Raw genomic sequence first — 26,348 nt, 5'->3', positions numbered from 1 at the left:
TAGGTTAGTTGGATCAGCCATGCTAAATTGCCCCTTAGTGTCCAAAAGGTTAGGTGGGGTTACTGGGTTATGGGGATAGGGTGGAGAAGTGGGCTTAAAATGGGTGCTCTTTCCAAGGGCCGGTGCAGACTTGATGGGCTGAATGGCCTCCTTCCGCAATGTAGGGATTCTATGATCTTATTGACCTATAAGATTCGAATGGGTTTGACAGGGTAAATGCCGAAAGGATGTTTCCCCTCCTGGGGGAACCTAGAACTAGGGGCACAGCATCAAAATAAGGTGCCTCCCATTTAAGATGGAGAGGAGAATAAATTTCTTCTTTAAGAGGATTGTTAGTCTTAGAATTCTCTTCCCGAGCAAGCAGTTTGAGTCATTGAATATATTTAAGGCCGAGATGGACAGATTTTTAATTGACAAGGAAGATAAATGTTTGGGGAACAGGCAGGAAAATGGAGTTAAGGCCACATTAAATCAGCCATGATCCTATTGACTGGCAGCAAGCTCAATGGTCCAGATGGCTTACTCTTGCTCCTATGTTCTTTTGAAGACTTGGTTTGTCTTATTAATTTTGCATCATTGAGGCATTTATCAACATTTCTCTTTTTCTCTCATGCATTCATTCAATCATAGAATTCTTATAAAAATGAGTTTTACCCTCTGATTTCATCCCTTGTCCCCGAGATACAGGCCTGCAGATTAGTGCAAATACCGATGACAGCAGCTGGTCTATTTTGGCAGTCGTGAATGCCTTTGTTGGTACGTAATGTTGACTTTTAGTTTCTTTAAATTTCAAATTATCCCCTCAAATACAGAAGCAACCCATGGACAACATTCAGGTTTTGGCTGATAAATTGCATGTAATATGTGGACCATGCAAGGATCAGGTAATGATATGTATGTAGGTACGTCAGAGGGCACTAGAGGGTACCACCAGTTCCCAGTATAAACATCAGACCTCAGGGAATGCTGGGTAGTTAGCAAAGGAGAAGTATTGATCACAGCACGAGGAGTAGTTTAGATTAGAGGGAGAATTAACATAAGGTCATCATTAGCTAATACTAGATTATAGATTACTGTTCAACAGATTCAACCTTAACATATTAGTAGTTATAGCCCAGTAGTGTGTGCAAACTTTATTTAATTAATCATTATTCAATAAATTAGTTTTGCTTCAATCTAAAGATTGGTAGTTTCTTTATCATTAACTAATCAGACCATTCTGGATCAAAAGGCAAAGAATAATGATATTTACCACAAAGTGTAATATAACAATCATCTCCAATAAGAGAGCATCTAACCATCGCTTCATACAATCCAACGGTGTTACAATCAAGAACACAAAAAATTGGATCAAGAGTAAAGCGTAGGGCTCCTCAAGCTATCTCTACTGTTAAACATGATTACAGTTGATCTTGAGCTTATGGTCCCTATCCGTTGTCGGGGTTTGGGACATCTGCTTTGGGCTGGAGAGGAACTTGCAGTTGAATGGGAAGGATCCGCCTAGAGAGTATGAGCAGCTAGAGGCTAAATTAAAAAGAACCTCAAAAGGTTCTCTGGAGGGTGGGAGATCTCTGGAGTAGGGTAAACATGAATAGATAATTAAATGCAAGACTCAAAGAATGTTGTTAGAGAAATCTGTCTCAGTTCATGGGGCACTTCCACCAGTAGTGGGGAAAGTGGAAGCTGAACAGTTCGGACGGTCTTCACCTGAAACATGCTGGGAGCAGTGTTCTGCCGAGACATATAACAAGGATAGAATAGAGAGATTTAAACTAAATAATGGGGCTAAGGAATCAAGTGAGGGAAGTTAAAGAGAGAGGAATGTTATGTTTTAATAATTATATCAAGGCACCAATCGCTCAGAAGGGATTGGGTAAACACATTTTGGGTTCCCTTCTTGAGGCTAGCACATGAGGACAGGGACAGAATTCTCCGGCCGTTATAATTCACAATTCAAGAATGTGCTTCACCACCACCGTCTCACAGGCAATTAAGGATGTGCAACAAATGCTGGACTTGCTAGAAATGCTCACATCCTAATGTTAAACAAAAGGCTGGGGGTCAGTGGGAGGTTTGATTGTTCAGATGGAATGCGAGGTTCTTGGAGAGAGAGGAATGAATGGAGCAGCAGGATGTGATGGCCTGAGGAGTGCTGTGCAGGAGAATGCTTGGCACCTGGAAATCTCTTCTCCCACCCTCCTGAGGTTCTGGTCCACTGTATCCAGGTTGGAGGAACCACTCTTCTGCCGCTGACTTCCTCAATCCCTTCCATTCATGCCTGATTTGTTGGAGAGATTTCCTCATTCTCCTGTCCTTGGAAGAGCTCATTTCAGTGCAGCCTATCAGATCTTACAGCAGAATCACTGGATAAAAGTGAAACACCTAGTGGGGAGCCATTTTTGGAGGTCTTCTCTTCATTCTGATGATTGCTGCAGCCTCAAATATCCAAGTGCCAGTGTGGCTTTGTATCTCACATTGTGATTCCCATAAGTACAGATCCTTTCCTTACAAAGAATGGACAAGTCATCCCACCAGCCCTCCTTGATAGTTCAGGGAACCTGCATGCAGAATGCTAATGCTGTGACCCTTGGAAAGAGCACTGAGCAAGTCCACTAATTCATAAATTGGGCTAGCAACCTGCAAATAATAATAAGCTCCCACTGTTCCAGCAGGGACTAAGTGCAGAAGATGTCCCACATGCTTTTGTGAATTGATGATCACAGGCCCACGTGAGGAACCAATCTAGATCCAATTTCTCTGCGTAGAAAGCAGGGCAGTTTTGCATTTCAAAGTAACATAAGTATTTTGCAAATAAATAGATTTTCATGATTAAGCATCTCTGTAGTTTGAAAAACAGTAGGTGCCAGAAATACGAAGTAATTCCATAACAAAAGAGCAGGTGCATATTAAATTATTTATTCTCTACTCTGATTCCTATGGATCCTCTGTGTATTTCCCATGTTTTATGGTTTTATTTCATATTTTCACCATTCCTGGTTTCCCTTTATATCATTGCTGTGGTTCTATTACATGAACTCTTCAGAGACAATATTCATAGGCAGCAGTGATTTACACCTGCAGGTGGGCAATAAATTTCCAATTGTCACAGAAGCCTAAGCACTGCCGGTCTTCTCATGCACATGACATTAAGAGGTTGTAATGTGGTCAGTGTTCAGATTAATGTAATTAACTGTTCTAATTCTGTAAAAGTGTAACAAGCCAGAGGCTTATTCATCAAACCAATTTATTCCGAAGCTTCCCTTGAGCAATTAGATTTTGACAATTTCCAATTCCTATTTATCTGATCTGTAAAGGACTTTGTCTCTCATGGACTGATTCTGTTTGAAGATTTTGAGTGCTCCACTTCAGGCTTGGAATGTTGCACGTAGACAGAGGTAGAAGGCAGCTAATTAAACCAGTGTAAATAGCCCTCCCCCAACCGCCTTTGTATAAAATTAAAGCACATAGGATTGGGAGGAGTGCATTGAGATGGATAGAAAACTAGTTGGCAGACAGGAAACAAAGAGTAGGAATAAATAGGTCTTTTTTTCCGAATGGCAGGCAGTGACTCGGTGGGGTACTGCAAGGTTCAGTGCTAGGACCCCAGCTAGTCACAATATACATTAATGATTTAGATGAGGAAACTGAATGTGATATCTCCAAATTTTCAGATGACACAAAGCTGGGTGGGAGGGTGAGCTGTGAGGAGGATGCAGTGATGCTTCAGTGTGAATTGGACAAGTTGAGTGACAGGGCAAATGCATGGCAGATGCAGTATAACATGAATAAATATTAGGTTATCAACTTGGGTAGTAAAATCAGGCAAACAGATTATTATCTGAATGGCTATGAATTAAGAGAGGGGTACGTGCGACTATACCGGGGTGTCTTTGTACAGCAGTCACTGAAAGTAAGCATGCAGGTGCAGCAGGTGGTAAAGAAGGAAAATAGTATGTTGGTCTTTATAGCGAGAGGATTCGAGCACGGGTGCAGGGATGTGTTGCTGCAATTATACCGGGCCTTGGTGAGGCCACGCCTGGAATGTTGTGTGCAGTTTAGGTCTCCTTATCTGAGGAAGGATGTTCTTGCTCTAGAGGGAGTGCAGTGAGGGCTTACCAGACTGATTGCTGGGATGGCGGGACTGAAAAAAGAGGAGAGATTGAGGTGGTTAGGATTATGTTCGCTTTTCCCAGGGTGGGCGAGGAGCTGGTGCTGGGTTTTGAGGCCCCCATTGGGTTGAGGAAAATGATGGCGCGTATGGCGGCAATGCAGGCAGGGATGGCCCCGTGCCCGGATGGGTTCCTGGTTGAGTTTTAATTTGGGGGGGGGGGGGGGAGATCTGGGACCGCTGCAGGTGAGGGCATATAACAAGACTAAGGAGAGAGGGGAGCTCCCCCCTACACTATCGCAGGCATCCATCGTCCTGATATTGAAGAAAGATAAGAATCTGGAGCAGTGCGGATCCTACTGTCCGATGTCATTGCTGAATGTGGATGGTAAGTTGTTGACGAAGATGATCCTTCGCGAATTGAGGACTGTGTCCTGGGGTGATAGGTAAGGACCAAATGGGGTTTGTGAAGGGGAGGCAGTTGTCAGCAAATGTGGAGGCTACTCAATGTGATTACGATGCCCCCGGAGGGGCAGGGAGTGGAGGTGGCAGAGGCGATGGATGAGGAGGCTGTCGACCAAGTGGAGTGGGAATATCTGTGACAGGTGTTGGGATGGTTTGGGTTTTGGGCAGGGGTATGTGGATTGGGTCTGGTTGCTGTATAAGGCACCGGTTGCAGGTGTGCGGACGAACTGGGTGAGTTTGGGATATTTTGGGTTGCACAATGGGACAAGGCAGGGCTGCCCACTCTCCCTGTTGCTTTTTGCCTTGGCGATAGAGCTATTGGTAATGGAGCTTCGAGCGTCAAGGGGTTGGAAAGGGATTGTGAGGGGTGGGGGGTGGGTGGGGGGTTGGACCACAGGGTTTCTTTCGCTATGTGCAGACGACCTGTTGCTATATATTTTGGACCCATTGGTGGGTATTGACAGTATTATGAGAATTTTGGCGGACTTTGGTCAGTTCTCCGGATACAAGCTGAACAGGGGAAAGAGCGAGTTGTTCCCGATTTAGACCAGAGGGCAGGAGAAGAGGTTGGGGAGCTGTTGTTTAAGGTGGTGGGGGCGAGTTTCAAGGAGTTGGGCATCCAGGTCGCATGGTTAAATTTGGCTCGGTTGGTGGAACAGATGAAGGGGGATTGTAAGAGGTGGGATGTGCTACCATTGCAGTTGGTGGGGCGGGTGCAGACAGAGAAGATGGCGGTGCTGCCAAGGTTCCTGTTTATATTTCAGACCCTTCCGATCTTCATTCCAAAGTCATTCTTTAAAAAGGTCAATGCGTTGATCTCGGGGTTTGTATGGGCGGGGAAGACCCCATGGGTCAAGAGGGTTTTTCTGGAGCAGGGGTGAGGAGTGAGCGGCGGTTGGTGCTGCCGAATCTAATGAATTATTACTGGGCGGCTAACAATGCTCTGGTCAGGAAATGGGTAGCAGGGGAGGGGCCGGTATGGGGGAGGTTTGAGGCGTCTTTTTGCAGGATAACGGGTTTAGAGGTATTGTTGACAGTGCCTCTGCCGTTCTCGCCACCCAAGTACTCCGTGAGCCCAGTGGTGGTGTCGGCCTGGAGGGTGTGGGTTCAGTGGAGGCAGCATTTGAGACTGGAGGGTGCCTTGGTGTGGGCACCGATTTGAGACAACCATAGGTTTGCATCGGGCTGCTGGATGTGAGATTTTTGGGGTGACTGCAGGTGGGGATTGAGCGGTTTGTGACCTGTTCGTAGGGGGCAGCTTTGCGAAATTGGGGGATCTTGAGGAGGAATATGAGCTTGCAGGGAGAATGGTTTTGGGTATTTACAGGTTTGGGATTTCATGAGGAGGGAGGTGCCTTCCTTTCCCGGGTTGCCGCTCCTGGGGCTGATGGATAGGGTGTTGAAGGGGGAGGAGAAGGGGAGGGATTGGATGTCCGAGGTTGACGAGGAGCTGATGGATTGGGAGGGAGCCCCCGATAGGTGATGTTAAACGGAAGTGGGCGTAGGAGCTGGAGGGGGCGGTGGAGCCCAGGATGTAGGAGGAGGCCCTGCGGAGAGTGAATGTATCCTCGTCATTGTCATGATATGCAGACACACACATAGTGATATACAGACAAGCAGCTAATGGACACAGAGAACAGGACATGACCAATAAGCAGGCAGGACACTCAGGGGTGGGATCTGACTATAAAAGCCACGAGGCATTCACACTCCGCCTCTTTCCACTGATGAACATCTGGAGAGTCAGTCAAGGGTGTTGTTACAATCTCACGCCTCCACCACGTGGCTAAGAGCTAGTCTGGTTCAGTCAGAAAGAGTAACCACACTTAAATTAGCAGAGAGTCGAACTCACAGAGAACTGTGCTAACTGTGCTATTAGTTCAATAAACCTGATTGAACTAACTTCAAGGTCTGGAGTACCTTTCTGATCTAAGCTGCATCCAGTTGCAGCCAATGTTAGACCAGTGTACCGAACACGACCGTCATATGGAAGGCAGTATCCAGTTTAACGCAGTCCACAGGGTGCATATGTCTGTGGCTAGGATGGGCAGGTTCTTTGAGAGAGTAGAAGACATATTTGTTATGTTGTACAATTTTGCTTCTACTCTTCTTTGTTTTGTTTGTTGTTTACTTAAGTGCCTTAATAAAATATTTTTTAAAGAGGATTATGTCCGCTGGAGTTCAGAAGAATGAGAGGGAGTCTCAGGGAGACCTGTAAAATTCTAACAGGATGAGACAGGGTAGATGCAAGAAGGACTTTCCTGATGGATGGGAAGTCCAGAACCAGGGGTCACAGTCTAAGGATTCGGGCTAAACCATTGGGGACTGAGATGAGGAGAAGTTTCTTCATCCAGAGAGTGATGAGCCTGTGGAATTCAGTACCATAGAAAGCAGTTGAGGCCAAAACATTGCAGCTGGGATAGCTCAGATCAGGGAGAACGGAGAATCTGGCGCTCAGTCAAAACTCCGTTCACTGCAATGGGACGAGAGAATTCCAGCCACAGGCGAGGTAGGAGAATTCTGTCCTTTACGTTTTCAAGGATTTGGATATAGCTCTTGGGGTTAAAGGGATAAAAAGATAAAGGGGGAACGCAGGGACAGATTATTGAGTTGTATGATTAAACAATAATGAATGGCGGAGCAGGCTCGAAGGGCCAAATAGCCTCTCCTATTTTCTATGTTTCCATTTTTCTAAAATGGGAATATATACAAATAGGATCCGCAGTGAAATCAGCTGCCAGTTTAATTCAACTAATTATACATTTGATTTAAACTGCCTGTGACTATAAATTGGTTCAGGAATCAGATATTTATCGATGAAAGACAACTTGACTAATAATCTGCTCACATTAGACAAGCTTTTGTTGATACAGTTGGAAATCTTTTTTGTTTTCGAGAAAAAAAGAGGAAAGCAACCCTTACTTAATATTATATATAACATTACTTAATATTCTCTGGATATATTTTGTGTCACCAATCACAAGTACGTCCTGCTGTGATGTACTTACTAACTCTGCTCTTCTTGCTTTCCTGATTTAGGTACTGAGAACTGATCTTGTCATGTGATAGAAAGCAAGTGATTTTTCTGAAGCATCATTTGGGGGCCTTTATAACATTTTTTGTTTGCATGGTTTCTGCTTTTATTACAGAAAATACAGGGGTCCCTTTCAATTTTTCTGTTTTGTGATATTTTTTGTACTTGACCAAAGTGAATAGAGTCAGTGCTGGGGATAGAATATATTTGCTATATTTCTGTCACTCAACGGAATAGGGTTGCAATTTATGGGTGGAATTGAATGCACCTCCAGGAGTGGCCTGGGCGGAAGATGCGAAGTGGAGAGGTCATCAACTTCCCGATTAAATGTCAATCTTCCCACCCCAAGGCCAATTAAACCGGCAACCGGAGAGAGGCCATGCCACATCAGCAGGCCAGCTTCTGGTCTGGGGTCCTCTGCAACACTTCCTATGGTGCTGCTGGGTACTGACGAGCTGCTGGTCCTTTAATTAACCAGCAGCTTTTGGAAGTTAATTCCTCACCTTCAAAGGCATGGGAATCCCGAGGTTAAGTAACAGACTCTGATTGGGATTTAATCTCATTGATGTTCCCAAAAATGGCTGTAGTGGTATCGCCACAGTTTTCCATATGTCTTAGCAAATGTTTGACACACCTGAAAATCCAGTAGTCCCTCAATATTGCAGTGAAACATCATGCCAGACTTTGTACTGAAGTCCATCTTAAACTTGTTCGGTTCTGGGCTAAGTGTCCGAGAACTGTGCCAAACTGACACAGTTTAATTGATACTCCACTGTAGGGTTGTAATGTGTCATGGAGACTGAGAATTCAACAGCAAGATGAAGGAATAATCACTTCCACATTTATAGTATCTATTACAATTTTGCAGACACGACTCAGAATCACTTCACTTTGAAGGTACAGTGTGTGACTTTTCATAGGGAATATCTCACTCATAAGTTCAGTGGAAGGGTCACAGAAACACAAGATAAAAGAACATAAATAGCATTAATTTGTTAATTTGATTTTGGCGATGTTGGTTGAAGAAAAACTCTTTTCTTTCTCTTCAGTTATTGTTCAGGGATCTTTCACCTCCATCTCAACAACTGGAACAAGCAGTCTCGTTGAAGGATGGCAACTCGGAATGCTGCATTCACTTCAGGTGACACTGGAATGCCAGTTCAAATCTTGGAGTGAGGCCTGTACCCACACTATTCTGATTTGACAATAGCAGCACTACGAATTAAACTGAGCTGACACTGTGGTTGCCAGGTTCCTGGGTTTGCGAGGGTATAAACGCTATTTCCATCCAGAGGTGGGGGTTGGAAAGCAATCCTTCTGTAATTCCACCCCATTTAAATTATACTTCGAGGCGGGAGGTGAGGCAAAGCTCTGTGAGTGGATCTTGGCCTACTTCCCTATGTCTGGGAGTTTTGTTCTCAAGTTCCATGGGAAATTTCTCTCTTACACAAATGAAAAGCTTCAACAGAAATCATGCCTGTTACGACCTGATGTGACTTCTTTGACCAAGTCATCCAGACTCAAAACATTAGCTCCATTTTCTCTCCACAGATGCTGTCAGACCTGTTGAGATTGTCCAGCATTTTCTGTTTTTGTTTCAGAATCCAGCATCCGCAGTAATTTGCTTTTATTTTGACTTCTTTGATGTCTTCCAACCAAATTTCTACTAGTTCTGGGAAGCCAAGGAGGGAACGGAGGGACCTCTTAACACCTGGAAAATCCCGAAATGCTGGGAATATGGAGACCACTGAAATTACTGACTGGAGCTTATTGGAATATTTTATTCCATTCCCACCCAATAGCTACCCAGAGGCTGGCAACCTCCCAAATGGAAATATCTGAGCTTTAAGGCAGCAGTTTGAGGCCATTGGGGACAAGCCCCAACAATGGGAAACACTGGCTTTCAGTGGGGACAGGCTCGGGGCATTACAGAGGTGGAGGGGATGTGGGGTAATTGGAGAAGGGATTCCGGGAGATTGTCAGGGTGGGAGAAATCAGGCGGAAGAGTTTTCCCAGAGACTAGAGAGATGTTGTGGGAGTTTCTGAGAATTCACAGAAATGTGGGGAGATTGCAGAGGGTCAGGGGTTGGGGTGGGGAGTTGGTTGATCACAGAGTGGGGATGTCTGAAGGTTGTGGGGAGGGAGGCAGATTGTGGCAGGTTTGCTGGAGGTACCCCAGAAAACACACTGCCCCTCTCTGTTGGTGTCAGTCCTGGAAAAGCACTCCGCTGCCAGGAGGGCATCCATTTCTCTTCAGTTGACAGATGTCGTATTCCTTGAGAAACCCAAAGAGGTGTTACATCAAATTTACTGATAAAAAATGAGACATGAAAATTCATTTAAATACTACATCACTCACCTGTCTCGCAGCTTACTCATCCAATCCCAGATCCACCCCTTAAAGCAACAGTAGATATGTTAACGGTAATTCATCTGCTGGGTTTCCCATTTTTTAATAACAGAACACCCACCTGCCCCATCCCCGCCTATCCGTCACCCCTGATAATGTCCTGCCCTTCAGGGGGCGGTGGGACCCAGGACCACATTTTGCCGTTGGCAGTCAATTAAATGTCTGTCAACGAGCTGCTTTTCCCTGTTAAGGATCTATGATAAAGCCAGGGGATTCCAACAAGCTTCTTAAAAGTCCTTTATTTCAGCAACAGCATCATACATGCACAGGACCCGGTTACCTTTCACTGGGTCCTCATTCCTTTTTACCTGGCTCTACAGCTGCCTGCCTTTTATGCTAGTGCTGGGTTAACTCAGTCCAATTGAGCATGGGGAACAATCATCCCCAGCTGAATGAATCCTGTGCAGGTTATGACAGGATCATAGCCCACCCCAGAGCCACTGGCCCAATCAGAAAGCTGGTAGCTCAGCTGCCATCAATGAACACACGACGAGTGGTGAACGTAACTGAGGCTTTACTAAACTAACCTGAAAGCCTCGGATCCCGAACTGAGGTAGCGGCGGAGACTAGCCACCTTTATACCGAGCCCGAGGGAGGTGGAGCCAGCAGGCAGTAGTTTACCACGTTACATATAATACAGTGGCAGTTTACCACAATACACATATTATAGACTACAGTGGTTCGGACCCAGCAGGGACAAGCCCAGGCATGTAACAGTGTAACAATACAATATAATAGTGGTTTACCACATTCACCCCCTGTTAAAAAAGAAAAGAGTCCAGCGGGGGTGAAGTGGACTTAAAGATCAAGTCTGTTGGGGGCCTTGACCTTCTGCCGTGATCGCCTCAGTCCCAGCTGTGTTGTGGGCACCGGTGTCGAGACCTGCGCGTCCAGGAGCATGTCGTCCTCTTCACCCAGTAGTTGAGTCGGTGTAGGGGGGGGCGGTGTGTGGGCGGGGGTGGTGGTGATGGCTGCCGGTGGGCCTGCGGGTGCCAGACCTTGAAGTAGCTGGGTAGTGGTGGAGGGAGACGGTGTAGGATCGTGGGTGTGGTGAATGTATTATGGCAGACATTCACCACTGTATTGCATTGTACTATGTTGTCGCCCTTGTGGGCTCCACCTATGGACCATTGTATTGTATTACACCGCATTGTATCATGTTGGTGCCCTTGTGGTCTCTGCCCCTGGCTCCACCCCCTTGGGGGAGGTATATAGAGCTGCTGCCCTGCAGCGGCTCTCAGTGCAGAGCAGTCTCAGGCAGGCACTGTTCTAGCTGATTAAAGCCACTGTTCACTTCAACTCTCCGTCTCGTGTGAATTGATGGTCACATCAATTTAATCAGCTACATCGTGATGGAAGTCGCCCTCAAACCTGACCGACTGGAACTCGACCCACAGGCCGCTGAAGCCAAACGGATTTTTTCACACTGGCTCCGCTGTTTTGAGGCCTACCTCGCCGCCTCCTCCTCACCCTCCGTCACCGACGAACAGAAGCTGAGCCTCCTCCATGCCCGGGTGAGCCATCGAATCTCCGTGCAAATCGAGGAAGCGACCACATACGCAGACGTGGTCACGATCCTGAAGCGGCAATACGCGAGGTGTTTGCGCGGCATCTCCTCACCACGTGCCATCAACGCCCCGGGGAATCGCTGGAGGAGTACCTACGCGACCTGAAAGTGCTCGCGCGAAGTTGCAACTACGAGGCCGCCACGGCCTCACAACTCATGGAACTCGCCATCCGGGACGGCAATGTGGCTGCAGTCCGCTCCAACTGCGTCAGACAGCGCCTGCTCGAGATGGGAGCCCTCGACATAGAAGAGACGGTAAAGCTAGCCACCTCCCTAGAAGTAGCGTTTCAGAGCCTCCACGCTTTCCCCTCCAACCACGCGACCCTCTCGTTGACACCCAACCAGACAGTACCACAGGCCTGTGCCGCGCGGCTGCCTGCCTAGCCCAGGGGGGCTACCCTGCTATTTCTGCGGCCAGCACCAGCACCCCAGGCAGTGTTGCCCGGCTCGGAACGCGACCTGTAGCGACTACGGCAAGAAAGGACACTTTGCCAAAGTTTGCCTGGCCAGGCCCAAGTCCTCCAAATCACAGGCCCGACTCTCAGGCTCACAGGCCCGCAGACCCCACAGCGTGGCTGCGTGCCTGCCGGCTCCGCCCCCTTCGGACATGTCATCCGCCTCGTGTTGTCCGTGGGGGCAGCCATCTTCGACTCTACACTACACGTGTGACTCACGGGGGGGCCGCAATCTTGGCCGCCGTCCACCACGCGGCCCACCATGTGTGACTCATGGGGGCCGCCACGTTGGCCGCCATCTTCAACGCCGCCCGACATGTACGACCGACGGGGGCCGCCATCTTGGGACCACCCCTCCACCTCCGACCACGCCGGTTATCCGCAACTCGTCACGGTCACCCTCGACCAGTTACACCCAAAGCACCTCAGCAACGCCATGATGATCGTCCGGGTCAATGGGCATGAAACGCCCTGCCTGTTTGACTCCGGGAGCACGGAGAGCTTCATACACCCAGACACAGTAAGGCGCTGTTATCTCCAAATCTCCCCCGCATCTCAAACAATCTCCCTCGCTTCCGGATCGCATTCAGTGCAGATCCGGGGGTGCTATGGCGCGAACCTTATGATACAGGGAGCTGAGTACGCAAATTTTAAACTATATGTACTCGCTGATCTCTGCGCCCCTCTCCTGTTAGGACTGGACTTCCAGTGCAACCTTAGGAGCCTGACCCTGAAGTTCGGCGGGCCCCTAACCCCCCTCACCGTATGTAGACTCGCGACCCTGAATGTCAACCCTCCCCCGCTCTTCGCGAACCTCACCGCCGACTGTAAACCCGTCGCCACCAGGAGCAGGCGGTACAGTATCCAGGACAGGACTTTTATCAAGTCCGAGGTCCAGCGGCTCTTGAGGGAAGGAATCATCGAGGCCAGTAATAGCCCCTGGAGGGCTCAGGTGGTGGTGGTCAGGACTGGGGAAAAGAACCGGATGGTTGTAGACTACAGCCAAACCATAAACCGGTACATGCACCTCGATGCGTACCCCCTCCCCCGGATAGCGGACATGGTGAATCAGATTGCACACTACCGGGTGTTCTCCACGTTAGATCTGAAGTCCGTATACCACCAGCTGCCAATCCACCCGGAGGACCGCCACTACACGGCCTTTGAGGCAGACAGCCGCCTCTTCCACTTCCTCAGGGTTCCCTTCGGCATCACCAATGGGGTCGCGGTCTTCCAAAGAACGATGGACCGAATGGTGGACCAGTACGGGCTGCGGGCCACATTTCCGTACTTGGACAACGTCACCATAGAACATAGAACGATACAGCGCAGTACAGGCCCTTCGGCCCACGATGTTGCACCAAAACAAAAGCCATCTAACCTACACTATGCCATTATCATCCATATGCTTATCCAATAAACTTTTAAATGCCCTCCATGTTGGCGAGTTCACTACTGTTACAGGTAGGGCATTCCACGGCCTCACCACTCTTTGCGTAAAGAACCTACCTCTGACCTCTGTCCTATATCTATTACCCCTCAGTTTAAAGCTATGTCCCCTCGTGCCAGCCATTTCCATCCGCAGGAGAAGGCTCTCACTGTCCACCCTATCTAACCCCCTGATCATTTTGTATGCCTCTATTAAGTCTCCTCTTAACCTTCTTCTCTCCAACGAAAACAACCTCAACTCCATCAGCCTTTCCTCATAAGATTCTCCCTCCATACCAGGCAACATCCTGGTAAATCTCCTCTGCACCCACTCCAAAGCCTCCACGTCATTCCTATAATGCGGTGACCAGAACTGTACGCAATACTCCAAATGCGGCCGTACCAGAGTTTTGTACAGCTGCAACATGACCTCCTGACTCCGGAACTCAATCCCTCTACCAATAAAGGCCAACACTCCATAGGCCTTCTTCACAACCCTATCAACCTGGGTGGCAACTTTCAGGGATCTATGTACATGGACACCTAGATCCCTCTGCTCATCCACACTTCCAAGAACTTTACCATTAGCCAAATATTCCGCATTCCTGTTATTCCTTCCAAAGTGAATCACCTCACACTTCTCTACATTAAACTCCATTTGCCACCTCTCAGCCCAGCTCTGCAGCTTATCTATGTCCCTCTGTAACCTGCTACATCCTTCCGCACTGTCGACAACACCACCGACTTTAGTGCCGTCTGCAAATTTACTCACCCACCCTTCTGCGCCTTCCTCTAGGTCATTGATAAAAATGACAAACAGCAACGGCCCCAGAACAGATCCTTGTGGTACGCCACTTGTAACTGAACTCCATTCTGAACATTTCCCATCAACCACCACCCTCTGTCTTCTTTCAGCTAGCCAATTTCTGATCCACATCTCTAAATCACGCTCAATCCCCAGCCTCCGTATTTTCTGCAATAGCCTACCGTGGGGAACCTTATCAAACGCTTTACTGAAATCCATAGACACCACATCAACTGCTCTACCCTCATCTACCTGTTCAGTCACCTTCTCAAAGAACTCGATAAGGTTTGTGAGGCATGACCTACCCTTCACAAAGCCATGCTGACTATCCCTGATCATATTATTCCTAACTAGATGATTATAAATCTTGTCTCTTATAATCCCCTCCAAGACTTTACCCACTACAGACCTGAGGCTCACCGGTCTATAGTTGCCGGAGTTGTCTCTGCTCCCCTTTTTGAACAAAGGGACCACATTTGCTATCCTCCAGTCCTCTGGCACTATTCCTGTAGCCAATGATGACATAAAAATCAAAGCCAAAGGTCCAGCAATCTCTTCCCTGGCCTCCCAGAGAATCCTAGGATAAATCCCATCAGGCCCCGGGGACTTATCTATTTTCAGCCTGTCCAGAATTGGCAACACCTCTTCCCTACGTACCTCAATGCCATCTATTCTAATAGCCTGGGTCTCAGCATTCTCCTCCACAACATTATCTTTTTCCTGAGTGAATACTGACGAAAAATATTCATTTAGTATCTCGCCTATCTCTTCAGACTCCACACACAACTTCCCATCCCTGTCCTTGACTGGTCCAACTCTTACCCTAGTCATTCGCTTATTCCTGACATACCTATAGAAAGCTTTTGGGTTTTCCTTGATCATTCCTGCCAAATACTTCTCATGTCTCCTCCTTGCTCGTCTTAGCTCTCTCTTTAGATCCTTCCTCGCTACCTTGTAACTATCCATCGCCCCAACTGAAACTTCACACCTCATCTTCACATAGGCCTCCTTCTTCCTCTTAACAAGAGATTCCACTTCTTTGGTAAACCACGGTTCCCTCGCTCTACGCCTTCCTCCCTGCCTGACCGGTACATACTTATCAAGAACACGCAGTAGCTGATCCTTGAACAAGCTCCACTTATCCAGTGTGCCCAACACTTGCAGCCTACTTCTCCAACCTATCCCCCCCAAGTCACGTCTAATGGCATCATAATTGCCCTTCTCCCAGCTATAACTCTTGCCCTGCGGTGTATACTTATCCCTTTCCATCATTAACGTAAACGTCACCGAATTGTGGTCACTGTCCCCAAAGTGCTCTCCTACCTCCAAATCCAACACCTGGCCTGGTTCATTACCCAAAACCAAATCCAACGTGGCCTCGCCTCTTGTTGGCCTGGCAACATATTGTGTCAGGAAACCCTCCTGCACACACTGTACAAAAAACGACCCATCTAATGTACTCGAACTATATCTTTTCCAGTCAATATTTGGAAAGTTAAAGTCTCTCATAATAACTACCCTGTTACTTTCGCTCTTATCCAAGATCATCCTCGCCATCCTTTCCTCTACATCCCTAGAACTATTTGTGGCCATCTGTGAACCATCTGTGGCCACGACCAGCAGGACCACGCGCCAACCTTCAGAAGTTTCTTCAAACCGCCCAAGCCCTCAACCTCACTTCTCACAAGGAGAAATGCGTTTTCCGCACAACCCGATTAGCCATCCTCGGCTATCTCGTGGAAAACGGAGTCCTAGGGCCTGACCCCGACCGTATGTGCTCCCTCCTGCAACACTCCCTTCCCCACTGCCCCATGGCCCTGAAAAGATGCCTCGGGTTCGTTTCCTATTACGCCCAGGGGTCCCCAACTATGCGGACAAAGCCCGCCCACTGATCAAAGCTACCATCTTCCCACTGGCGGCTGATGCCCGTCAGGCCTTCAGCTGCATTAAGGCAGATATTGCCAAAGCTGCGATGCGCGCGGTGAACGAGTCCACCCCCTTCCAGGTGGAGAGCGACGCGTCAAGAGGTCACCCTCGCCGCTACCCTTAATCAGGCAGGCAGGTCGTGGCCTTTTTTTCCCGTACCCTCAACGCCTGCGAGATTCGACACTCAGTTGAAAATGAAGCTCAAGCCATTGTGGAAGCTGTACGGCATTGGAGGCACTACCTCGCTGGTAGGAGGCTCACCCTCGTCACCGACCAATGGTCGGTAGCCTTCAAGTTCGACAACACACAGCGGGGCAAGATCAAGAACGATAAAATCTTGAGGTGGAGAATCGAACTCTTCACCTATAATTACGGTATCGTGTATCCTCCTGGGAAGCTCAATGAGCCCCCAGATGCCCTGTCCCGCGGCACATGCGCCAGTGCGCATGATGACCGACTCCGGGCCATCCACAATGACCTCTGCCACCCAGGGGTCACCCGGCTTCTCCACTACATCAAGGCCTGCAACTTGCCCTACTCCACCGAGGAGGCCAGGGCCATGACCAGGGACTGCCAAATCTGTGCGGAGTGTAAGCCGCACTTCTATCGAACGGATAAGGCCCACCTGGTAAAGGCATCCCAGCCCTTCGAGCGCCTCAGTATCAACTTCAAAGGGCCCCTCCCCTCTACCAACCGCAACACGTATTTTCTCAACGTCGTTGACGAGTACTCCCGCTTCCCCTTTGCCATCCCATGCCCCGACATGACCGCGGCCACCGTCATTGAGGCCCTACATAGTATCTTCACCCTGTTCGGTTTCCCCACTTACATCCACAGTGACCGGGGCTCCTCGTTTATGAGCGATGAACTGCATCAGTACCTGCTCAGTAAGGGCATCACCTCGAGCAGGACTACCAGTTACAACCCCCGGGGAAACGGACAGGTGGAGAAGGAGAACGTGACGGTATGGAAGGCTGTCCTACTGGCCCTACGGTCTAGGAGTCTCCCACTTTCCCACTGGCAGGAGGTCCTCCCCAACGCGCTCCACTCCATTCAATTTTCTTTGTTCTTTGGGAACAGAGGGAAGTAGATCCTTGGAAAATAGAAGACAGGTTTAGATAAAGGATCTGGATCAGCGCAGGCTGGGAGGGCCGAAGGGCCTGTTCCTGTGCTGTAATTTTCTTCGTTCTTTTGTTATTAGACCACTTCTTTGCACAGCCACGAACGAGAGCCCTCACGACCTCCTATTTGTTTTCCCTAGGAAATCCACCTCCGGGGTCTCGCTTCCAGCCTGGCTGACGACACCTGGGCCCGTACTCCTCCGAAAACATGTGAGGAGCTATAAGTCCGACCCCCTGGTCAAGAGGGTCCAGCTCCTTCACGCCAACCCCCGAGTATGCCTACTTAGCGCACCACGACAGCCGACACGATACAGTCTCCCTCCGGGACCTGGCACCCGCAAGATTCCCTATGACCATAACCTAGCCCCCCCCAACCTACACCGAACAGCGCCCCCGCCCCTACATGGCCTCCACCCCCCTTCCTACAGCCCCCCCCCCCCCCTGCCCCCAATCGCCGACCTACAGGGATGAAGCTCCAGAAGAGACGCTCCCGGAGTCCACACCCATGCCCGCATCGACGAGTTCAACACCCGTGCCCGTAGCGAAACCAGAGCTCAGGCGATCACAGCGCACGATTAGGGCACCTGTGAGCCATTTCACCCCCGCTGGACTTCAATTTTTTAACAGGGGGTGAATGTGGTGAATGTATTATGGCAGCCATTCACCACTGTATTGCATTGTACTATGTTGTTGCCCTTGTGGGCTCCATCTATGGACCATTGTATTGTATTACACCGCATTGTATCATGTTGGTGCTCTTGTGGGCTCCGCCCCCTTGGGGAGGTATATAGAGCTGCTGCCCTGCAGGTGGCTCTCAGTGCAGAGCAGTCGCAGGCAGGCACAGTTCTAGCTGTTTAAATCCACCGTTCACTTCAACTCTCCATCTCGTCTGAATTGATGGTCGCATCAGGGGGTGGTGGTGATGGTCGCTGGGGAACCTGCAGGCGCCAAATCCCGGAGGGAGACTATGTCCTGTCGCCCGTCATGATGTGCCACGTAGGCATATTGTGGATTGGCATGGAGGAGCATGACCGTCTCGACGAGGGGGTCTGATTTATGGCTCCTCGCATGCTTCCGGAGCCCTGGGACTGTCAGCCAGGATGGGAGCGAGACCTCGGAGGTGGACTTCCTGGGGAAGGCAAACATTCGCTCGTGAGGTGGCAGTACACAGAAGCAACCGGATGGAGTGGAGCGCATCGGAGAGGACCTCCTGCCAGCGGGAGACTTCTAGACCGTAGGGCCAGGAGGACGGCCTTCCAGACCGTCGCGTTCTCCCTCTCCACCTGTCCGTTGCCCCGGGGGTTGTAGCTGGTCATCCTGAAGGCGATGCCCTTGCTGAGCAGGAACTGACGCAACTCGTCGCTCATGAAGGAGGAACCCTGATCGCTGTGGATGTAGGTGGGGAACCCGAACAATATGAAAAGACTGTGCAGGGCCTTGGTGACGGTGGCAGAGGTCATGTCAGGGCATGGGATGGCAAAGGGGAATCTTGAATATTCGTCAACAATGTTGAGGAAGTACACGTTACGGTCAGTGGAGGGGAGGGGCCCTTTGAAATCGATGCTGAGGCGCTCAAAGGGGCGAGAGGCCTTTCCCAGGTGTGCTCTGTCTGGCCGATTGAAGTGCGGTTTGCACTCCGCGCAGACCTGGCAGTCCCTGGTCACGGTCCTGACCTCCTCGATGGAGTAAGGCAGGTTGCGAGCCTTGATAAAGTGAAAAAACGGGTGACCCACGGGTGACAGAGGTCATTGTGGAGGGCCCGGAGTCGGTCTACTTGTGCGCTGGCACATGATAGGGCATCTGGGGGCTAATTGAGCTTCCCAGGTCGATACAAGATATCGTAGTTGTAGGTGGAGAGCTCGATCCTCCACCTCGGAATCTTGTCGTTCTTGATTTTGCCCCGCTGTGTGTTATTGAACATGAAGGCAACCAACCATTGGTCAGTGAGGAGAGTGAATCGCCTGCCAGTCAGGTAATGCCTCCAATGTCGCACAGCTTCTACAATGGCTTGGGCTTCCTTTTCGACGGAGAAGTGTCGAATTTCAGAGGCATGGAGGGTATGGGAGAAGAAAGCCACGGGCCTGCCCACCTGGTTGAGGGTAGCGGCCTGAGCAAAGTCCGATGCATCGCTCTCCACCTGGAATGGAATAGACTCGTCCACAGCGTGCATCGCGGCTTTGGTAATATCTGCCTTGATGCGGTTGAAGGCCAGGCGGGCCTCAGCCGTCAGGGGAAAAACAGTGGATTTAATAAGTGGACGGGCCTTGTCCGCATAATTGGGGACCCACTGGGCATTGTAGGAGAAGAACCCCAGGCATATCTTCAGGGCCTTGGGGCAGTGGGGGAGGGGGAGTTCCAGGAGGGAGCGCATGCAGTCGGGGTCGGGCCCTAGGACTCCGTTTTCCACAACGTAGCCAAGGATAGACAGGTGGGTTGTGCGGAAAACGCATTTTCCCTTATTATAGGTGAGGTTCAGGAGTTTAGCGGTGTGGAGGAAGTGCCGGAGGTTTTCGTCATGGTCCTGCTGGTCATGGCCGCAGATGGTGACATTATCTAAGTACGGGAACGTGAACCGCAGCCCGTACTGGTCAACCATTCGGTCCATTTCTCGTTGGAAGACCGAGACCACGTTGGCGACGCCGAAGGGAACCCTGAGGAAGTGATGTAGCCATCTGGGATGGCCACGTCCCAAAATGGACACCCGCAAAGAATGCAGGGAAAATTGGACAATGCTAAGAAACAAGCAGGTGCAAGCTCTGTCTGTTGATTAGAACCTTAAACGCTCAGACAGGACAGAAACTACCAAACAATCTACACACTAATGAGCCATCTCTGGGGACAAAAAGGAAACATTTAGATACACAATGTTAGGACAGACTCCCCGGCGCCAGAAGAAGCTAAGACAAAGCAGACTGACAGTCACCAGGACACGCCCAGCGATCAGGGAACCACCCCTCTATTGGAGGAAAATCTATACAACTGATTGAGAAAGACCCAATTAGTTGAGGCCAAGTTCAAGGCCCGCCCAAAAGAGCGCGAAGCCCTTTTCAGTATAAAAGGTATCACCCAAGGGAGAATCTTCCTCCTTTGGCTTTGGCTCTCACCGAAGAGAGAGACCTGCCTAGCAGCTGCATCAGACCAAGTAAGTCCCAAGTCAACGCACGCTACGAGATAGATGCTCCTAATTGCTACCCTGTAAACAGCTCAACCCAGCAGCCTCAGAACCGAGCAACGGCCATTGTTCCTCTGACTGAGTGGGCGCCCGAAGCTAAGTATAGGCTTTAGTAATAGTGGTAGTTTAGTTTGTAGAGTTTATGCATGAGTAGATTTGACTGTGTGTAAATAAATGAGCATTGCTTTTGAACTTACTAACTGGTGTATCGAGTAATTGATCAGTATTCGGTTCTGAACCTTGTGGCGGTGTCGAAAGATACCTGGCGACTCTTGAGCAAACGTGATTAAATAGAGCCAAATTAAGAACTAACCAAAAGTTAGCAACAGTGACAGAGGCGGCCATCTGCCTTGAAGGCAGTGTATTGGCGGTCCTCCAGACGGATAGGGAGCTGGTGGTACGCGGACTTCAAGTCAACTGTGGAGAAGACTCGATACTGCGCAATCTGATTGACCATGTCAAATATGCAGGGGAAGGGGTACGCATCGAGCTGTGTGTACCGGTTGATGGTTTGACTGTAGTCGATGACCATCCGGTGCTTCTCCCCAGTCTTGACGACCACCACTTGGGCTCTCCAGGGGCTGGTACTAGCCTCAATGATCCCCTCTCGTAGGGGTCGCTGGACCTCCGACCTGATAAAGGCCCTGTCCTGGGCACTGTATCATGTGCCCCTAGTAGCGACGGGCTTACAGTCGGGGGTGAGGTTAGCAAAGAGCGAGGGTGGGGCGACCTCAAGGGTCGCGAGGCTACAGATGGTGAGGGGGGGCAGGGATACATCGAACTTGAAAGTAAGGCTTTGGAGGTGGCACTGGAAGTCGAGCCCCAGTAATAGGGCAGCGCAGAGATGGGGAAGGACGTAGAGTTTAGGTACTGGTCGAGTGTATTGGAGGCGATCTTCAGAAGGTGATGGGTAGGCAGGTCAGAGGTAGCGGCGGCCAGCGTATGATCAGGTGAGTAAGGCTCCCGGGAGGCTGCGGAGTGGTACCAAGGTGGCGACCCCCATGGGTCGCGGGTGGCATCGGCGATGGCATCGGCGATGGCGGCACCCATGGGTTGCGCGTGGCGGGTGGAGTACAAGGTGGCGTTAAAGATGGCAGCCCCCATGGGTCACACGTGACGGCTGAAATTGAAGGTGGCGGCGCTCACGGGCCGCACAAGGCGGGTGGCGCGGCAGCTGGGGACGGCCCCGACAGGCAGCAGGCAGCGCTGCTGGGCCTAGGAGTTTTCGGGAGAGATCGGGCCTGGCAGGCTTTCGCAAAGTGGCCCTTCCTCCAACACCCGTTGCAAGTCACGTTCCGTGCAGGGCAGCGTTGTCTGGCCGCAAAAGTAGTACCTTGGGCTTCCGGCGCTGGCGGGCTGCTGCGCGGCACAGGCTTGCGCTGCACTCGAGTCGGGTGATGGCGGTGCCCACGAGGTCCACGAGGGTGCCGCGCGGTCGGAGGTGTAGGCCTGCATGTTCTGGGAGGCCACCTCCAGTGAGTTTGAGAGCTGCACTGTCTCTGGGAGGCCGAGTGTACCCCCATCTAGCAATCGCTGGCGGATGTAGTTTGATTTCATGCCTGCGACATAAGCGTCCCTGACCAATAGCTCCGCGTGTTGGGTAGCCGATACCGCCTGGCAGTCACAGTTCCTGCAGAGTACCCGCAAAGCATGCAGGAATTCTGCTAGTGACTCCCCAGGGCTTTGTCGTCTCGTGGCGAGAAGGTGCCTAGCATACACTTCGTTTACCGACTTTACATAGTGGTCCTTCAGCAGCATTATCGCCTCCGTGTACGAGGGGGCGTCTCTGATGGGACGAAAGACTTGCGGGCTCACCAGTGTGTGGAGGATCTGCTTCTTTTGGAGGTCGGTGAAGTCTTCGGTGAATGATCAGAGATACGCTTCGAAGCAGCTTAGCCAGTGCTCGAATGTTGCAGTGGCGTCGGCTGCCTGTGGGTCCAGCTCCAGGCGATCAGGCTTGAGTGATGAATTCATCTTAGATGTTTAGTTAATTAAATTGATATGCCATCAATGAACACACGACGAGTGGTGAACGTAACTGAGGCTTTAATAAACTAAACGGAAAGCCTCCTGGCCTCGGATCCCAAACTGAGGCAGCGGCGGAGACTAGCCAACTTTATACCGAGCCCAAGGAGGCGGAGCCAGCAGGCAGCAGTTTACTACATTACATATAATACAGTGGCAGTTTACCACAATACACATATTATATACTACGGTAGTTTGGGCCCAGCAGGGACAAGCCCAGGCATGTAACAGTACAACAATACAATACAATTCAGTGGTTTACCACACTCAGCAACACCACGACTAGTGGGGCTGCACCTGGAGGATGAGAACACATCAATGGCTGTGCTCCTTCAAAGACAGGTAGGTAGGATCTGGGGTGGCGGGGTTAGTCAGGCAGGCCCTGGCGAGACCGATGGGGAAGATACTGAGGGCAGTTGGCGCCATTGGCAGAGGGGCAACAATTGCCAAAGTGCACTCAAAAAACGCCCCAACCACCTCCCTCCCACCCCTTCCACAGGGAGGCTGCCAGGGTTTACCTGCTGGTTTGCCCACCTGATGGCGATCTCTAAAGCTGCTTAAAATTCAATCACAGGTGGGAAGAGGCCTATATTTGGCTACTTAAGTGGCTCAGATGGGCTCCTGGTGGCTGCTGGCGTGATGATATGGTTGCAGGAACATATCGGGCATGCCACCCGATGTCTTCCCACACCATATTGCCAGCCTTTCCTACCCCCCCAGCCCACTGCCAATGGGCTGGAAGAATTCGGCCCTTTCCCACACTTCCAATGTTGATGGTGCTATTTTGAAGGCTGATCTCACTTATCATATAAACTGGCTGTCAGCAGGAGTTCCTTCCTGTGATATTTTGTGACCCTGCTCTGACACTGACAAACAGGAATAAGCAACCCAGAGGATTTATTATGGGGCCAATGAACATTTTGCTGTGTCACATACTACAAAGTGAAGACAGAGGTTGAAATTCTAGCAACTCGCCCACACGAACCATAGACCTTTTTCCTATTTTCTTCTTTTAATACAACATTTTATTTTTCATATGCTACTTCAATTTATTGGTTTAATATTATTTTCCTGGCTTGGAACTCAATAAGCAACAACAATATGTTTCAGGAGTCACATAAGCTTAACATAGTAAAGCTGGTGACAAAATTCAATTACCAACTCTGTATCAGATAAAGGTAAGCATGCATAAATTTGAGATAATAAAAAATATGAAAGGCTAGCCGGCAGTATTGTAACTCTGTCAGGATTGCCATACGCAAATGTGTATACTACAGATCAGATGATTGCAATACCCATAGAGGCTGCCACATGGTTAAGATGCAGGACGGAAAAGCCTAAATAAATGTGGAGAACATGTTAGGGAACAATTGAAACAAAGATTAAATAGAAAGGTTATCACATTCTGCCCCTTTAAAACTGGTGAAGTAAGGATTGAAAACAAGACATACCTGGGACCCCAATGGACCCGGTGGAAAAATAAACAAGAAACAATTGGCTTACCAATATTGTAGTGACATAAACGGTCCTGTTTTCCAATGCGGAAGAATCATTCGGGAACATCATTTCATTCTGAATTAGAACGAGCTTGTCTGCATCATTCCAGTAGCCAATCTGTGAATCAGAAAGTAAGTGATTAATGCCTGGACTCTCTCCTTTCTGTTTCTGTACTGATTTGCTGCCGTGATCATTGAAAGACGTAATGCTATTACTGGGAAGGAGACTTTGCAATGACAGTTGCGTGCAAGTGATGCAATAACAACTTGGCAAAGGTTTTAGATAAAAATCATTTCAGCAAAACAATATTCCTTTAAATCTATACAAAGTGATCATTTCAGAAGTAGATTGAGATTGAATTCAAATTTAATCTGAAAGAGAGGTCAGTAGGCACAACCCATTCCCATTGAACAATCTGACGTGGATATCAACTGATTTTAAATTTCATTTTTTTCATTCGTTTATGGCAAGCCCAGCATTTATTGCCCATCCATAACTTCCTTTGAGAAGGTGCTGGTGAGCTATCTTTTGTTGCTGCCTGTGTGGTGGAGGTACACACAGAGTGCTATTTGGTAGAGAATCCTGGATTTTGATTTAGTAGGTGGGATTTTCCAGTTCCATCTGCCCCAGGACCGGAAAGTCCCAGCTGAAGTTAACGGAGATTTTGTCTGTCTGCCAAATTCCACGTCTCGCCCACGACAATTCCTATTGTGGGCGGGACTGGAAGATTTAAGCCAGTGACAATGAAGAAATAGCGATATTTTCCAAGTCTGGATGGTGCGTGACATAGGGGATCTAGCAGACAGGTGGAATTGAGGTGGAAGACAAGCCGTGATAGTACTGAATGGTAGAGCAGGGTGTTGGTGGTCCCCTCTGCTTGCAGCCCTTGTTGTTCTAGCTGACATAGGCCACAGGTTTGGAACGTGCTTGGAGGAGTATTGGCAAGCTGCTGGAGTGTGTCTTGTAGATGGCATACGCTACAATCACATTGTGCCAGTGGTGGAGGGAGTGAATATTCAAACTGCTGCATGGGGAGCAAATCATGTGATCTGCTATGTTTTGAGTTTCTTGAGTGTTGTTGGAGCTGTATTCTTCTCGGCCAGTCATCTTCAAACTCAGCGTCGGGAGGGTCGCAGATATAGGGAGGGTCGCGGAGCAACCGGTTGCGGCATTCCCGATCGCAGGAAGAAGTGCCCAATGGCTGCGACCAGCTTTTGAAAATGCCGGCTGCGACCTCTTTTCAAGAATGCCGGCTTTCCTGAGCATGCACGCCCTCTCGGCAGGATGTAGCAGTGCGCAGGCCTGAAGCCCAGCGGGGCAAACCGCCTCCTCCAGACATCAGCGTGCTGTCCCAGGTGCAGATTTGTAAAAGATCATGGAGACTTCCTGCCAGAAGCGGTGGCAAAGGGCGGGTTGTGTGTCCCATACACTGTCGTCATGTGCTCTGATGCCGAAATCACTGAAGAGGGATTCCCCCATTTCGTAGCTGCCAGCAAGCAAGCAACAGGACTGAAGAATTTAAAATGGATCGTTTCGTAAGAAGGAAGAGAGGGCCAGAGACACAAACAGGCCAGGATCTCACCAGTAAATCTGCTGGAGAGAGCTGTACAGGAGAGTCCACAGCAGGACAAAGTGTGCTGTTCCAGGAGCACTGCTGTTGTGAGCGCCAGAGCCTATGGCGAACATCCAACAAAGAAAAAACTGAAATCGGGAACAAAGCAGTGTAAAAATGATTTCTTGAGGTGTGGCCTTTGTGAATTGGCAAATCAGAATGCAAATTCTATGTATGATATATGCAGGGAAGTACTGGAAAATGAAAGTATAAAACCCTCAGAACTTCAAAGGCTTTTGAAGACTAAGTATGGTGAGTTTGAGGGCAAACCTCTTGATTTTTTTCAAAGCATGCAGTGAGAACTTAATTCGTCAGCTGAAGTCCTCAGCAGAAATGTAACATTGAATGACAAAGCAAGGGAGATTGTGAGGACCAAGCAGGTTTACCTGTCACATTAAAGGTAAGAAATAATGGTGGGTCGCGAAGGTCGGCCGGCGTGGGTCGCGAAGGTCGGCCGGCGTGGGTCGCGAAGATCGGCCGGCGTGGGTCGCGAAGATCGGCCGGCGTGGGACGTGAAGGTCGGCCGGCGTGGGACGTGAAGGTCGGCCGGCGTGGGTCGAAAAGGTCGGACGCCAGCATGGGTCGCGAAGATCGGCCGGCGTGGGTCGCGAAGATCGGCCGGCGTGGGTCGAAAAGGTCGGACGCCAGCATGGGTCGCGAAGGTCGGCCGGCGTGGGTCGCGAAGATCGGCCGGCGTGGGTCGCGAAGGTCAGCCGGCGTGGG

The 26,348-nt window shown here is 49.7% G+C and overlaps 1 protein-coding gene across 8 annotated transcripts in view; it reads right to left on the bottom strand.

The window, feature by feature from the left end:
- LOC140391818 (glutamate receptor 4) overlaps window positions 1-26,348 on the bottom strand; it is a 438,531-nt gene that overhangs the window by 166,770 nt on the left and 245,413 nt on the right. For all 8 annotated transcript variants that reach the window (XM_072476746.1, XM_072476748.1, XM_072476750.1 and 5 more), the window contains one exon: window positions 24,020-24,130. In XM_072476746.1, the coding sequence (XP_072332847.1) occupies window positions 24,020-24,130 (111 nt within the window). The remainder of the gene's footprint in view (window positions 1-24,019; window positions 24,131-26,348) is intronic.

Source organism: Scyliorhinus torazame, chromosome 15 (assembly GCF_047496885.1).
Source record: "Scyliorhinus torazame isolate Kashiwa2021f chromosome 15, sScyTor2.1, whole genome shotgun sequence".
Lineage (NCBI taxonomy): Eukaryota > Metazoa > Chordata > Chondrichthyes > Carcharhiniformes > Scyliorhinidae > Scyliorhinus > Scyliorhinus torazame.
The sequence above is the reverse complement of the archived record's forward strand: the minus strand, read 5'-3'. Positions and strand labels throughout refer to the sequence as shown.